The 17,511-nt window shown below is 38.6% G+C and overlaps 2 protein-coding genes across 2 annotated transcripts; both read right to left on the reverse strand.

The window, feature by feature from the left end:
• Positions 1 to 4,203: 4,203 nt before the first annotated feature.
• Positions 4,204 to 10,101, reverse strand: LOC129249128 (tectonic). The gene is made up of 3 exons (XM_054888782.1): positions 9,394 to 10,101; positions 5,653 to 5,815; positions 4,204 to 5,581 (listed from the first exon to the last, which is right to left on the reverse strand). Exons 1-3 carry the CDS (start codon positions 10,099 to 10,101, stop codon positions 4,263 to 4,265), a joined length of 2,190 nt encoding a protein of 729 aa, XP_054744757.1. The 3' UTR covers positions 4,204 to 4,262.
• A 1-nt stretch (position 10,102) lies between these two features.
• LOC129249129 (B9 domain-containing protein 2) lies at positions 10,103 to 16,397 on the reverse strand. The gene is made up of 3 exons (XM_054888783.1): positions 16,159 to 16,397; positions 15,725 to 16,076; positions 10,103 to 10,217 (listed from the first exon to the last, which is right to left on the reverse strand). The coding sequence occupies exons 1-3, from the start codon at positions 16,244 to 16,246 to the stop codon at positions 10,124 to 10,126; spliced, it is 534 nt and encodes a 177-aa protein (XP_054744758.1). The 5' UTR covers positions 16,247 to 16,397; the 3' UTR covers positions 10,103 to 10,123.
• Between the last annotated feature and the right edge of the window lie 1,114 nt (positions 16,398 to 17,511).

Consider the following 17,511-nt stretch of genomic DNA (forward strand, 5'->3'; position numbering starts at 1 on the left):
GCATCCGTTGGAGTGTTTGAGAGAAAGATTCTGAGGAAGATTTTCGGACCTTTGTACGCTGGCGACGGCGATTATCGTAGGTGATGGAACAAAGAGCTGTATGAGCTTTACGTCGACATAGACATATCGCAGCGAATAAAGATCCAGCGGCTTCGTTGGCTGGATCATGTCGTCTCAATGGATGCTAACGCTCCGGTTGTGAATGTATTCGATGCGGTACCAGCTGGTGCGGTACCTCCTGTGTACTGAAAAGATCAAGTGGAGCTGGAGAAGGAAGTGGTTTCTCTTGGTGTGCCCAATTCGCCCCAGTTAGATCGAGAAAGAAACGACTGGCGTGCTTTGTTATACTTGTTCGCAATCGCTTAAGCGATTATCGCCTCTATCAAGAATATCTTCGCTGAAAATAGTGAATAAATAGTCTAATTTTAAAGACTTACTTTATGGCTTTAAAGATGCGATATGTCTCGACTTATAATTCTTGGGAAAGCTTCCTCCCGACTGCATCAAAACTGTTTCGAGTAAAATAAAAATATTACTAGTTACCATAACCATTCCCAACTCCCTTTCCGAAAACTTTACCTTCAGAAATACGAATACTAATAGGACTATGAATAAGTTCGTGCGGTTTTTTTTCGAAATTTGACGTAAAATGGTTACAAATTTAATATTCAAAGTATTGTCCATCGCTTGCTACTACTTTTCCCCATCTTTCTGGCAATTCACGGATTCCCTTTGTGAAAAATTCGGTCGGTTTTGCCGCAATCCACGAATCGATCCATTTTTTGACTTCATCGTAATTACGGAAGTGCTGGTCAGCCAGGCCATGTTGCATCGATCGGAAGAGATAGTAATCGGATGGCGCAAGGTCTGGACTATACGGCGGGTGGGGTAGGACATCCCATTTGAGCGTTTCTAAGTATGTTTTGACCACTTGTGCAACATGTGGCCGAGCATTGTCATGTTGCAAAATAACTTTGTCGTGTCTATCGGCGTATTGCGGCCGTTTTTCTCGCAGTGCTCGGCTCAAACGCATCAATTGTCGTCGGTAGACATCCCCCGTAATCGTTTCATTCGGTTTCAGTAGCTCATAATACACAACACCCAGCTGGTCCCACCAGATACACAGCATAACCTTCAGGCCATGAATATTCTGCGCCGACGTCGATGTTGAAGCATGGCCAGGGTATCCATACGTTGCCCGACGTTTTGGATTGTCGTAATGGACCCACTTTTCATCGCCAGTCACAATTCGATGCAAAAAACCCTTTCTTTTGTGCCGTTGAAGCAGTTGTTCGCATGCCATAAAACGGCGTTCAACGTCTCTTGGCTTCAATTCATACGGCACCCAATGGCCTACCTTTCGGATCATTCCCATGGCTTTTAAACGTTTGGAAATGGTTGATTGATCAACTCCCAAAGTTTTTGCAACCTCTTCTTGCGTTTGAGCCGGATCTTGATCGAGCAATTCCTCCAATTCGGTATCCATGAACTTTGGCGGCGCACCCTCGCGTTCTTCGTCTTCCAAGCCAAAATCACCACTTTTAAAGCGTGCAAACCACTTCTGGCACGTTCGCTCAGCTAGAGCATGCTCACCATAAACTTCCACCAAGATACGATGACTTTCGGCTGCTTTTTTCTTCATATTAAAATAATGAAGAAGAATTCCCCGCAAAAACACATTATTTGGCACGAAATTCGACATTTTCAAGTGTGGTAAAAATATTGTTGTTTACGCTTCAAATAAAAAACTTATACTGACGTTTGTGCCTTACGACAGTAGCTCTCCAATGAATGTTTGGAAATGTGGATCGATGGAATAATAATCAAGTTATGCCATCTGTTGTAAAACCGCAAGGAACTTATTCATAGTCCTATTATTACTATAATTTTATCGCTATCATTACAAACACAAATACTATTGCCCTCCTTCCAAACCTTTACACCAAAACTACCATTACCGTTGGTGGGCATCTCATACAGTGTAGTCTGCCCAGCTTGTGAAGAGAAGAATGAGGCGGCGGACCACTTCCTGTGCGTCTGCCCCACCTTCGCTCGAATCAGGTTTGAAGTTTTGGGCACTGATGTGTTAAGAAGCGACCACCTTGGCTCCTTGGCACCACAAGATCTACTGAGATTTCTTCGGTGATCGGGTAGATTTAAAGAAAATCAAAGACGGAACCGGAGTGTAGTAAAATGGACTTAATTAATGTCTGAGTGCTGTACATGCTAGTTGCCCCGACAAAAAAAAAAAAAAAACAACACCATTGCCGTTACAATATCAACGTCACCATTACCCTTTCCGTTACCTTTACCATTACTGTTACCAATTGCTAAAACTATTACGACTGCGCTATCACTAATACAATTACTACCATTACCATTAGCATTACAAACAATAATACAATTACACCTACAAAATCTCCCCATTAATTCATTACATTGAAACTACTATTATAATTACTAATATCTTTTCCATTACCTTTACCATTACTACGAGTATTTACCAAAACCATTGCACATTTCCTTCTCGAAGGCATTACCATTAGCAACACTAACAGCATTACTACCACTTTACCACCATCATTACTATTACCAACCTAATTACTATTACCATTACAATTACGAACTCGCTCTCAAAAATCGTTACATAAAAAATACCATTACATTATCAACGCTCCCATTACCTTTTGCGTTGTCTTTACCATTGCCATTATTATTACCAATTAATATAACCTTTGTGAATTTTTTTTCCGAAAGCATTATAATCAGTTATATCAGTACAATTAGTGCAACTTTATCATTACCCTTATATTTGCATTACAAACACAATTACCATTACCATTACGAACTCTCCCTACAAAATGATTATATTAAAAATACCACCATTACCTTTGCTCTTACCTTTACCATTACCAGTTCCAATTACCATAACTATTTCCCCATTTCCTTTCCGAAGACATTACCCTCAGCAATACTCAGACTATTTATTGCTATCACTTTACCATTACCACTAGCATCAGCATTATGGCAATACAATTACCATTACCAGTACGAACTTTCTTTCGAAAATCATTACATCAAAAATGTCAGTATCATTACTGGCAGCATTCAAATTACCATTATCAATTCCCACACCAATGGCCAAATACGTTTACGAACGGACTACCATTAGCAAGGCTAATACTATTACCTTCACATTACGCCTTCCAATCCTTTTTCCCAAACCATTACTGTCAGCCATACCAGTACTATTACCTTCACATTACCACTTCCAAACCTCTTTCCAAAACCTTTACCGTCTTCAATACCAGTACAATTACTTTCCCATTACCAGTTCCGATTCTCTGTCCATTACCGTTTGCAATGCCAGTACAATTACTTTTACATTACCACTTTCAATACTCTTTTCAAAACCATTACCGTCTTCAATACCAGTACAATTACTTTCCCATTACCACTTCCGATACTCTTTCCAAATCCTTTACCGTCTTCAATACCAGTATAATTACTTTTACATTACCACTTTCAATACTCTTTTCAAAACCATTGCCGTTAGCCATACCAGTACTATTACTTTCACATTACCACTTCCAATCCTCTTTCCAAAAACTTTACCGTCTTCAATACCAGTACAATTACTTTTCCATTACCACTTCCGATTCTCTATCCAAAACCTTTACCGTCTTCAATACCAGTACAATTACTTTTACATTGCCACTTTCAATACTCTTTTCAAAACCATTACCGTCAGCAATACAAGTACAATTACTTTTACATTACCATTACCAATACTCTTACCAATACCATTACTATTCCATACCATTATTCGTACGCTTCCCCTTACCATTTTCATCTATTATACATTATTATCTATTATTATTATAACTTTCACCAGCTCCAATATTCTTACAGTTACGAGTATCATTACGAGTACCATTACCAGTACCATTACCAGTACCATTACCAGTACCATTACCATTACCATTACCAATACCATTACCAATACCGTTACCAGTATCATTCCCATTATCGTTACCACTACCTTTATCATTACCATTACCAGTATCATTACCAATAGTTATTCCCCTTAATGTAACCAACTTATAATATAAAGAATATTCATTCATTGCAAGTTCTTTATTTGAATTGCTTTTTTAATTACTAAATTTCTAAACTACTAAATACTACTAATATAATTATTATTGAAATACTACAAAAGTACTCAGACCACTACAAACTAATACCTAACAATAAGTAAATAATCATTTAAAGTACTTGTATGAGTATCTGTATAAGCCCACTAGGCTCAATAGTATAATATGCCACTTCACATCGACATCGTTTCTCAAAAGCCCCGTGTTAGACGCATCTTTGGAATAATCGAAGAACATCACCGATACCATCAGCGGCACCTCGATCGCCTCATCCATTTCGAATTCCAAGTCATTACGTTCGCCAAAGACGAGTGTTGCTTGCTTTACCAACGCCTGTTGCCGTATACCCGCCTCGGTGAAATGACCCACTAGGAACTCGTAGGCAATATTGAGCAGCATATTGCGGCAACTGAAACTTTGCGCATGCGCATTAAATTCACCGCTTATGGGTGCGAAATCGTGATTGCGCAGTTGTAGTAGCGTCCATTTATCGCTACGATTTTCCGGTCGCCCCAGCTGAGAGATGTAGAGATCGGGAAATTTCTGACCAAACTGGAAAATATTAGCACTAAAGAACTGTGCGACGATTTCCGTTTGTAATTGAATGCAAATATTAGTGAAGTTACGTTCACTTTGTGGTAATTTCACCAAGCTCTCGTTGCTGAAGCGCAGCTTACATTGCTTCCAAGTGCTGATGCCATAATTTATGAGATTTGCAGTTTTAGAGTCGCGCGCGCAAAATTGCTGGCGTGTGGTGAATAACGAAAATGTGTGATTTGCCTGCGATTTTGTTCTATTAATGTGAAAATAATCCAATACTTGATTTGTGGGCGATAACACTTCACTTTGATTGTTTGCTATAAAACGTGCTATAATTATGGGTTTGCCTTGTAGGTAGCCCAATGGGCCAGAGCTGAGTTTGGGTGCATTTTCGTTGTTGTCGGATGTTTTATTTAGTTCTTTGCTTACATCATTTACCGTTATGTTTTTGTAAATATATTCCACCTGGTATTTTTGCCATAATTCTGTGTTGTTGTGCGACTCGTGCTTGTCGCTCAACTCGAGCAAGCCGCCAAAGAGTTGTGTGTAGTTGTGTAGCAGCTTGAATTTGATTTCTGTGGCATAGAAATGCTGGTTGAGGTGCAGCTCCAAAGCGGTGCTGTTCTTTAGTGGCACAATCACACATCGTTGTTTTTGACAAATATTGATGGTGAAGTCACTTAAAATATGCGCCAAATTTTCCAGTTCGTTGGCTTGCTTTAATGGTTTTAACAGTAATTTGTTGGTTTGTATAAAAGTTAGTAGATTTCTTGCGTTTAATTTCAATTCTTCAATTGTGTCTAGTAAACAGTTGGTTTTGTATGACTTTAAAAATTTGACAGGCTCCTTTATTTGACAGTGTGGCGGTTTAAAGGTATGTGGAAGATCTGTCGTGCGAAACAGAGAGGCGACGGATAGCGAATAGCGTACACTAAAGAATAGATTCATAAACACTCACCGAATTGTTTGAGCAACATGGTTTTCATATTTAGAAATTGGAGTGGTTCTCCGTATTTATAGTGGTCAATATTTTCATCATTAGAATCTTGTTCATAAGCAAAGTCCCAAACAGGCGTTGGCCATTTGTAGTAGTGATTTGTATTCAAGTCAATAGCGGGCGCCTTGAATGGAAGAATTTTTGGAAAAATAAAAATTATTAATTTATTTTGTATGCAGTATGCAAGGGAAAGGCAAAAAATTGTGTAACCATTGGCATTACCATTACAGAGCTACTATTACTATTAGCATTAATACTACCGTGACTATAAAATATGTCAAAATAATTATTACCAATACCGTTACTTTACCTTAATAAATACACTATCATTGCTCTCACTCCAGCTCAGTCAGAGCACTACTCAATTCGATGAGGTAACCGCGCAGTGGAACGTCATCTCCTGCAGCATGCGCACCGCTGCTGAGACGGTAGTTGCCTTTCATCGCTAACGACGCAACAATTGGTAAGACGACGAGTGCCGTAGCGTCAAAAGACTCAGCATACCGGGCTACACCGCGGTCGGCTTCAACGCGCGCTACAACAGAGAAGAGAGGCGTCTTTTCAAGCGCAAGAAACGGGAAATGGAAAAACGTGAGTGCGAAGAGCCAGGGATTTTGAGTGACAGAAACATAACCCAAAAATGTTTCCAAATTTAAGCACCAAACTGAAGGATTCAAGATCGTGGCCAGTTCTTGCAAAGATAAAAACGGCAATCTAATGACAGATGTCTAGGGAATGCTTGGGTTATGGAGGAATCACTTCGCACAGCTGCTAAACCGTGGCAGTAGCAGTGTGGACAACGAAGTTGAGACAGATACCCCAGACGGAATAGTCGTAACACCAACCAACCTTAAAGTGGTTCGAATAGGGATATCACGGCTATAGAAAGACAAATCCGCAGGAGCCGACGGACTACCGGCAGAGCTATTCAAAGCTGGAGGCGAAAAGCTAGCACACCGCATGCACCATCTTCTATACAAAATATGGCCGGATGAAAGCATCCCGAACGACTGTGGTGGTGATCCTACAAACTTTGCAAATTAATGTCGGAATAGTCTTATTAATGTCGCATACAAAGTTTTATCGAGCGTATTATGTGACAGACTGAAGTTCATCACCAAAGAACTCATTGGACCTTATCAGTATGGTTTCGGGCCTGGTAAGTCTACTATTGACCAGATCTTCACAATTTGCCAAATCCTGGAGAAAACTCATGAACGACAAATCGAAACACACCACCTCTTCGTCGATTTCAAATCTGCATTCGATAGCACAAACAGGAACGGCCTCTGTGACGCTATGTCTGATTTTGCTATCCCCGCAAAACTTATACGGCTGTGTAAAATACCGTTGAGCGCTACGGTATGCTCCGTCAGGATCTCTCTACGTCGTTCGATACCAAGCGAGATTTCAGATAAGACGATTTCATTTCGTGCGATTTCTTTAATCTCCTACCGGCAAAAAAATTATTCATGCTGCTGAGTAGAACCGTATATACTGCAAAATTGTGATGCTATTAGCGTATGCAGGTGATATCGATATGGTCGGCCTGAACAACTGCGCCGTATGTTCAGCGTACTCCATTCGGGAGAAGAAAGCAGAAAAAGTGGGTTTTGAGGTGAACGAGTACCAACATATGAAAAGTTCTCGCGTCTTGGTCAACACGTCACTGTTGGCAACCACGAATTTGCAGTTGTGAAGGACTTTGTTTATCTAGGAACCAGCCTAGAGATTAAAAGAATCATAGCTCTTACCAACAAGTGTTACCTTGGTATCAGTATGCAATTGAAAAGTAGCGCTCTTTCTCGAAAAACGAAAACAATGCTGTACAAAATCTTAATCATACCCGTCTTTGTATACGGTGTAGAAGCTTGGACAATGACGACAACTGATGAGAGAGCACTGGGAGCGTTCGAGAGAAAATTTCTCCGAAAAATCTTTGGTCGTCTTCGCGTAGGCGCGAATGAGTTCCGTATCTGATGGAATAGTGAATTGTATGAGCTATACCGAGATGCGAACATAGTGATGCGTATTAAAATTCAGCGCTTGACCTGGCTTGACCATGTCTCGCGGATGAACGAAAGTGCTCCGGCACGGCAGTTCTTCGAGAGGGAACCCACTGGTGGACGACAAGGAAGAGGAATACCTAATCTCCGTTGGGGAAATCAAGTGAGGCATAATCTGGCAGCACCCGGTGTTACCATTTGACGCCAGTAAGCAGCGAACCGAGGTAGATGGCGCAATGTTTTAGATTCGGCCAAAACCGACATATGTTTGTAGTGCCATCTAAGTAAGTAAGTATCATTACCATCACGTCCCTACTGTGATTGCCATTATTGGAATTACCATGGCAATTATTATTTCTATTACTCTTACTATAGCCGTAACGGTTAAAATTATCATTACCAATACTAATAACATTACTATAATACTCGTAAATAGCATTACCATAATAAATGCACAACTACTACTAATACGACGAAATCTGATCACTACATAACCATGTCGATTGGCATTATTGGCATTACCACCGTCATTACTATCATATTTCCATTACTTTTACTATTACATGCCCATTAAGATTATCATTACCATTACCAATATCATTACCATCATAAATACCACTACCATTACCAGTACTGTTAAAAAGTATCAATATAGGTATACCTGTTACAATAATAATAGATGCTTTCCATTTTAATCCAACCGGGCTATTCGGGTCATGTTCTTCGATTTCGATGTAACTGAAATATGTTGCTCTCTGGTCAAAATAATGAGACACGTATTTTTTTGTTCGCCCGAAAAAAAATTTTTTCAAGAGTTATCGTCAATTTTGTTTTCCGGCTCAAACTCGATTTTTTTTAATTATATAAGAAAACATTTTTTTTTAAATGCCCATAACTTAGTCAAAAATGAACCGATTTTAATAATTCTGGGTTCAAAATGATCGTAAATACTTACACAAGCGACTTCATGTGGAAACAATTGCAAAAAAGCAGTTGAAAATTTTTTATTTAGCAAAAAAGAAAAAAAAATTGAAATTTTTTCGAAATTCAATATTTCAAAAAGTGTATTTTTTTTTTATAACTTTTTCCAAATCAAAAGGACATCTCAAATTTTAATTAAGCTGAATTTCCAGTAGCTAAAATGAGTTGTTTTTGAGTAATGAATTTTTGAGTAAAAAACCTGTTTCGCACTTTTTGTTTTTTGCGAAATAAAACATTTTCAACTACTTTTTTGCAATTGTTTCTACATGAAGTCGCTTGTGTAAGTATTTACGATCATTTTGAACCCAGAATTATTAAAATCGGTTCATTTTTGACTAAGTTATGGGCATTTAAAAAAAAAAATTTCTTATATAATTAAAAAAAATCGAGTTTGAGCCGAAAAACAAAATTGACGATAACTCTTGAAAAAAATTTTTTTCGGGCGAACAAAAAACTACGTGGCTCATTATTTTGACCAGAGAGCAACATATTTAAGTTACATCGAAATCGAAGAACATGACCCGAATAGCCCGGTTGAATTGAAATGGAAAGCATCAATAATAATATGGGAGAAGGTAATGAAGAAAACTTTCCAATATTTACTGATTGCAATACCTCATTTTAAAATTTTAATAAATCAATTTCTAAAATAAGAATACTCAAAATACTCATAGTTCCTATCTACTCGAAAGAGTATGTACACCTGTACTCTTACCTTCTGTCGCTCCTGTCGCGTATTCGTCCGAAACACACACAACCACCCATCATTCACTTTACACGATGGCAGTCCATGCTCATATTGAAAGTCCTTCAAGCGATTTTTCAACTGCGGATGCTTTGGGGCAGCATTACAATTGAAGACTTGTAGCGCTTCCGGTGTACAGTCTCTATCACAGCAACAATTTAAATCGCAAGCGTCCAACAACAAATCACAATCGCAGTAGTATGAGTTGTCATTTGAAGCTGTCTTAGTTAAGTGGCTACCCTCTGGAGCAATCGTATTTAGGGTTGCATTGGGGACCGCAGTACTCACAGTGGTTGATGGTGTTGTAGATGTTGTTGTAGTAGTTGTTGTAATTTTTGGTGCTTTCGTTGGCTTTAGACGTGGTGGAAATATGGCGATGGTGAAGTTGGGCTTTATCGTAGTTGGTTTGGCTTTTGTAGTTGTTGTGGTTGCTGTAGTCGAACTCTCAATATCTATTTCGGTGCTATCGGACACTAAAGTGCTATCTTCCGAAGTGGTTGCTGTTGCGACAGCCGTTGTTATTGCAGACTCAGTAAAAGTCTCAGATGGCCGTTGTGTGGACGTAGTTGTAGACGTACTGCTGGTGGTTTCCAAGTTTACTCTTGAAACGCCTATTTTTACAGCTGCCACAATTTGTAGTAGCAGCAATATCAACGCAGCCGAAAGCGTTTTCTTCATTTTGCTAGTGTTTTGTTGGTATTCACTTAAACTCAACGCCAAATTTAGCGAAATTGCGAAAGATCAAATTGAGATCGATGATAATTTTTCCAGATGAACGCGTTTGCAGTTTGTATCTGTAAATAATAATAAGGTTGTGTACTGTAGATAAGAAATTCCGAGATGGATGAGGTGTAATATATAATTTTATTACAATATTAAGAGACTATTGTCTAACAGCAAGACATATGGAATGGATAGGGGCACTTTTACAAAAATGATGTAGGGTCTGTATGAACTGTAAAGGGAAAGGAAAAATTCTTCATTCTTTATGTAACGATTATTCGCTGGATAAAATCAGTTTGTTGTACCTGGTGTCCCTTTGTCTGTACTTAAAACGTCTGATTGGATTAGGGCTGAAATGGCAAGGAGGGAATGCATCGAATGGAGGTATTAAAACGGGCACTAAAGGGGAAATAATACTTTGAGCTATACAAAATCGGGTTGTGGTACCTGGCGTCTCCTTGTCTGTACTTAAACGGTCTGATGAGATTTATCAGCGATGACTGGAGAAGGGGTGAATGAATGTAATTGAGGTACCCAAAGGGGCACTAAAGAAGACTGACTCAATACTCCACACAAAGAAACAAAATTGAATCATACAGCCAGCATAAGTCTCATAATGTTTTATGGTGTACTGGTTTGAAGAACGGCAGTAGATTCAAAAAATACGAGGCCAAGAAGTTGGAAGGTGCACAGAGACTTGCGTGCTGCCTAAAACTGGGTCTGAAGTTTTTTTTTGTCGAGACAACTAGCAAGTCCAGCACTCAGACATTAATTAAGTCTAGTATACTACATTTGGATTCCCTGGGGCAGACGCACAGGAAGTGGTCCGCCGTCTCATCCTCCTCTTCACAAGCTTGGCAGAGTACACTGTCTGAAGCTTGCTATCAAACGATATTTTCAGTTATACAAAGTGGTTTAATGTGAAAAATATTAGGGACGTCAATCCCGGAATTCCGAGGTAGGTCTCGGTAATGTTTCAGTCCCGAAACTTCCGGAATTGTGATCAAATAATGCAGAAATTTTTGGGAGCCGTAATTTACGAAGGATATGAAATGGAGGCCTTTTATAGCAAAGAACGCAATATTGACTTTAAGTTTTAAGGAAAAAATTATTTTATAAATATTTTAATCTGAGGTTAAATGATGAGTGACTTTTTTTAGTCGGTAAAGCACTCAGACACTATTGAGCTCATTGTACTGCACTCAGGTTCCCTCTTTGATTTTCTTTAAATCTACCCGATTTTTAAAGAAATCTGAGCAGATCTTGTAGTGCCAAAGACCCCAAGCCTGATTCGAGCGAAGGCCAGGCAGACGCATAAAAAGAGGTCTGACGTCTCATCCTCCTCTTCAAATGCTGGACGGAGTAGACTGTCTGAGATGCTTACTTTTTCCATGTGCTTCGCCCATAGAAAGTGGCTCGTCATCAGTCCAACCAGCCGCCTACAGTCCCTTCTGCTTAATGACAGGATCTGCGACAGTCGGTCGCACATGACAGGTAACATCAGTTTTGTTCATCTGCAACCTCTCTCAACCTGCCAGGCTCGCTTGTGGGTTAAATTAACCAATTTGCTAACTGTGGCTTTGGTGGCTGCAGAAGGGAGTGGTAGAACGGGCTCCGGATCAAAGAAGTTGACCTCAGAGCCAATGCTGGCTAAAGAGTCAGAGATTCCGCTACCCGTAATACTTACGTGTCCCGGGAGCCATGATTTACAGGACTTACAGGACTCAACTACCCTTGAAGTGGTTGGAGGGATGTCTAAGGCCATGAGCGCAGCTTGGCTGTCGCTGCAGATACATATAGATCTGCCTCTCCATCTGTTTTCCACAACAAAGTTCAACGCTTCTTGAACAGCATACATCTCCGCTTGAAACACAGATGCGTGCTTTCCAAGAGCAAAATTTAGTTTTGTCATGCTGGATTCCACTTAGACACCAGAACCGGAACCGTGCTCGATCCTGGGGTCATCCGTGAAAGTGCGAAAACTGTGGTTGCTGGGCTCATGCAGCACCAAACTGTATCTCCTTTCAAGTATGACTCTTGATGGCACGGGCTCAAGAGGCATGGCGAGGATTATTGCATAGAAGTCCATGACTTCTCTGCTGTCTAATGCCGTTACGGGCCGTACCAGATCGCATTGTATTTGAGCCTGCAGATGACCTTTAAGGCCTCTCCTTGGATGAAAAGATCAAGTTGTGGTAGACTAAGCCGAGCATTTAATGCCGAGCCTGAAGGAGTCAGGAAAGTCCGGCGTGACTTCCAAAGAAATTTTCTATCGAGGATTACTCCAAGATATTTGATTTCTTTGGATAGCTGGATTGTGCCTCCTTTTAGCTTAGGCAGAACAAGTCCATCAAGCTTCCCCCTTCTGGTAAAGAGGACAATACCTGTCTTGGTAGGGTTTGACGATAGCCCATTCGCACAGCACCAAGTGCCAATCATATCGAGAGTTTTCTGCACTTGAGTGACTCACTTCAATTTTTATTTTAACAAAAGTGAAAGTCTCCATGGCAGGAGGCTTCTGAAAAGTATTAATGTATTTTTTTACTTAAATTGTTGCAAAATAAATAACACTGTGCGACAGTGAAATTATACTTTTATGGAGACCTAGCACAACTTGTAGGTATAGTAAAACTAAGAAAAGTGGTATAGGAGAAATTTCCAATACACCCCCAAAATCTCATTTTATGGCCATAAAACCGTTTTTCAGTAAGTTGATGTGAAGAATAACTCCTAACTTCGCCAATTCCCATCCGATTTCGAATTTGCTTTTTTAGTTCGAAAGAACAAAAACAAGCCTTTTTGACAGTGTGTTGACAATTTTTCTGAAATGACAACTGACGAGACTGTAGACGGAAGTATTTGGCATTTTTTTATTTTTTTTCTATTTTATCAACTTTGACATAATTTTTACGATATTATCCGATATTGAGGATTTTTTTTTAGTACACTACTGTTATAGTAAATTTAATTTTGCGTCGAATGAGCTATATTTGACTGTAATTGCATTAAAATTAATAGAGTTGTATGGGTTTTAAGATTTTATTTTATTTTTACTAATTTGGTATGTAGGTATAACTTACGCTAAATGGGAATAAGGACGTGTCTTGATGCGTTATTATAGATACGTAATATTTATTGGAGTATATATGTATACATAAGACTACACTGTACTGCATACAACAGAACTGGTTAGAACTTACGAAAATATCTGACATATTATAGCACTTTTTTTTTAATAGAAATATGAAAAAGCTCCCAAGTGTACCAAAGTTCACACTGTACATTGATTAACAAAAGAAGTTTGTTATTATAATTTAACTTTATTAAAACGTCAAAGTTTTATTGCTTGTTTCATTGAAATTCAAGAGATATAAATCAAAACGTTGCCAGAAAAGTCGAATTTCTCAATATTCTCCGATGATGTAGCATCATCAGCCTTATCATAAACCAGATGATTGTTATTTTTGTAAAACGGACGTAAACGGTCATCATTATAAAACTCGAAAGCACATAAAGTATGCTGATGTTGCAACTGTTAAGAAGCCCGTAGTCTTGGAAGATATGATTGACTCAACTGCAGGTCATGAACTGAAGGAAGTTCAACTCATTGCTGATGATGATTAAACTGATAACAATAAACCTGATGATGAAGAGTACTTTCCGTCTGGTTCTAAGTCTTCAGAACGACACATTGTATCAAATTCAGATTTTCAGGATCTTTCTCGTGATTTACTTCTATCGGGAAGACAATCTGAAACGCTCGATTCTCGATTTAAACAATGGAATTTAGTTGATGACGACTTCAGATGAATGATGATGATCGAATTTCTTACAGAGAAGTATTCAAAACTGATGAAGAGAATGACAAATGTACCGTACTATACTGAACTCCAAAGGGCCGTTTCCAATGCATTTTTAAGTTTGGAACCAGTTCCGTGGTGTACTGCACCGTACCATACCGTACAGTGCTGCACTGCACAATACTCCAATAAATATTGTGTGTTTATAATGACACTTATTATCATTTTCATGCTTCGAAACGCATACCAAATCTCGTAGTAAAAAAAAAAATAAAATCTTAAAACTCACACAACTCTATTAATTTTAATTCAATTACAGTCAAATATAGCTCATTTGACGCAAAATTAAATTTACTATAACAATAGGGTACTAAAAAAAATCCTCAATATCGGGTAATATCGTAAAAATTATGTCAAAATTGAAAAAATAGAGAAAAAATAAAAAAATTCCAAATACTTCCGTCTACAGTCTCGTCAGTTGTCATTTCAGAAAAATTGTCAACACACTGTCAAAAAGGCTTGTTTTTGTTCTTTCGAACTAAAAAAGCAAATTCGAAATCGGATGGGAATTTGCGAAGTTAGGAGTTATTCTTCACATGAACCTACTGAAAAACGGTTTTATGGCCATAAAATGAGATTTTGGGGGTGTATTGGAAATCTCTCCTATACCATTTTTTTTAGTTTTTCTATAGCCACAAGTTGTGCTAGGTCTCCATAAAAGTATATTTAATTTTTTTTTTTTTAACACAGTGTAATAGATTTCTAAATCCCGGAACTATCTCTAACACTCACGAAAAAATTTTGAAAGAAATTCAATAATTTTGAGATTTACTCAATATTGAATATGTTAGAATTCTATTATAATATTTTCAATATATTTGTAATTTAGGCAAAACAATTTATTTTTTGTTCAAAAAATGTTGGTAAACAATTTTTTTGTAATTTTTAAGAATACGCTCTGCTGTTTCTTAAAAAAAATGCGGAATAAAAAAAGGCAGTAAGCCCTATATTGCATGGTGAAATAATTGCGAAGGTGTGTTCAATAACAGACCGTTATTCGGCTCTAAGCGAATTTAACAGAATCAGCTGTTCGGCTGACGTCACTTGGGATGTAATTACAAAAAAAAAAAAACTGAGATAATGTTGCTGATATACGAAAAATCAACCCAAAGTCACATCGTTGCTGTCTGAATAACGATTTATTGTGCCATACGGCTGCCGAATCCTCTGTGACGTGACAGCGGAAGTTCCCCTCACAATTTTTTTTTCACCATAGTAAAAGAACAAGGCGGCCACTGTAGCCGAATGGGTTGGTGCGTGACTACCATTCGGAATACAGAGAGAGGTTGGTTTGAATCTCGGTGAAACACCAAAATGAAGAAAATTTGTTTTCTAATAGCGGCCGCCCCTCAGCAGGCAATGCTAAACCTCCGAGTGTATTTCTGCCATGAAAAAGCTGCTCATAAAAAATATCTGCCGTTCGGAGTCGGCTTGAAGCTGTAGGTCCCCTCATTTGTGGAACAACATCAAGTCACGTACCACAAATAGGAGGAGGAGCTCTCCCAAACACCCAGAAAGGGTGTACGCGCCAATTAAGCTCAATATTTTGGTGCACACATTTGGACTACAAAATGAAAAAAAGTTTATAATTAATTATTATCTTCCTTTTCTACTACGTTCCCTACGCTGGACCACCACAAACACCAACCACCGTCATATCTTTTGCTGCAAATTTCACGCAACGCTTTGCTCATATTCGTACATATTAATCAACTCACCTCTCCACGCCTGTATATATTAAATCTGGTTTACTAAGACCCACACCGCCACCACCAAATTTCTCACGCACACTATCGTACCAAGTAACAGGCGCCAATTTCCAAGTCAACAGCTCTAAGCGATGAACGCCCGGTCGGCTGGGTATATGCGCGAAACCGTAACCCACCGGCCAACTGTTATGCAACACATTCACCGCATGCACCTCCACGTGCAATTTTGGCCAACCCTGCACTGAGGCAGTGGCCAGGTGAATATCCAAAGGATGCGCGAAATCCGATGATTGTTGTAGGCGATGTGAACAGACAATTGTCTGACCGGCCACTTCGCCTTGTACGAGTTTCCAAGCGCTACCTAAAAAACACATACAAGAATTTGATGACGATTAAGTGAGATATTCTTGCATCGAAATGCATGAATTGCTTGCTTTACACACCGCTTTGTAGGCTCCACTTGCAGTAGATGTGTGGTTCGGCGAAATCAACGGCTTTTAAAATTTGCCCGATGATATGCACTTCCGCCATCAAAAGAATTTATCCGCTTCAACTCGTACACGTATTCGCATAGCGCATAACTGTTTTTTTTTTATTTTTGGTTCTACTTTTTATTAATTTTTTCCCTTTTGCAGTTTATTTCATTCAATAAATGATTTTTTAAATAAATTCATTCGGTGCTTTTTCACACGTGCTTTTTTGTTGAAAAAAATGTACCGTCTAATTTAACTTTTTCTATTTTCCTTTTTGTTTGCCGCCAGTGATCGTCTTGGTTACAGTTAAAGATTGCCATAAATTTGAAAAGCGTAAAAAAACTACCCTTACTAATATTTGTTTTTCACTGTTGTTACCCTGTGTGGTGTTTTGTCTGTTATAAAGGCAATGTAAAACTATGCTTAGGGGTTGAATTATTTGGTGCACCTGACAAATTCAACTTTTTGCTTACGTAAAAGATTTATTATTTATCAAGATTATTTCTCCTGTGCCAAAAATAAAAAAACTCCTTTCTTGAAAAATTTTGAAGATGTCAAATGGTGTTGACAAATAAAAGATTTATTCAACGCTTTGATTATTTTGGAAAGTTTTGTAAACTATTTTGCGAAAATGGAAAAAAGATAATTGACTTTTAGTTTTATAGTTAGACGAAGAGAAAAATTAGATAGAAGATACCACCACCACCTCCTTTCCTGTATAGTGCAGGACCTTCATGAAGATTGTGTTCTGAATTTTCAGTGCCCATTCCTATTCAAAACACCATCACTTTTTTGTGTGAAATTATTTTTTGTTGATTTCAAAGAAAAAATTGTTCAAAAATGATTACAATTTTAATACATATTCACTTTAGCTCGATATGACCACCTTTTGCCTTGAATATAGTTTTCAAACGGTCATATAATGAGTTGCAGGCTGCCCGAATGTGATCTTGAGGTATTTTGGCCCATTCTCGTACAATCGCTTTTTTCAGCGCATCCATACTGGCATATTTTCTAGTCCTCACCTTGCTCTCCAAAATTCTCCAGATGGTATAGTCCATCGGATTTGCGTACGAACTGAAGTGTGGAACATGATTTTTAACCATTCTTGGTTCACACGAGCTTTATGAAACGGTGCCGAGTCCTGTTGGAACGTCCATGGTCTACGGCCGAAGTGTTTGCGTGCCCGATAATAAGTCGCATTCACTTTGACACCAGGCTCGATAAAAAAGATTGGAGAGCGTCCATACGTAGGTTCAAATTCTCGTATGAGTGTTTGGTCAAGTAAACACGATCGTTTTGAGTGTTTATGAAATGCTCAAT

Source organism: Anastrepha obliqua, chromosome 5, assembly GCF_027943255.1.
Source record: "Anastrepha obliqua isolate idAnaObli1 chromosome 5, idAnaObli1_1.0, whole genome shotgun sequence".
In the NCBI taxonomy this organism is placed as follows: Eukaryota; Metazoa; Arthropoda; class Insecta; order Diptera; family Tephritidae; genus Anastrepha; species Anastrepha obliqua.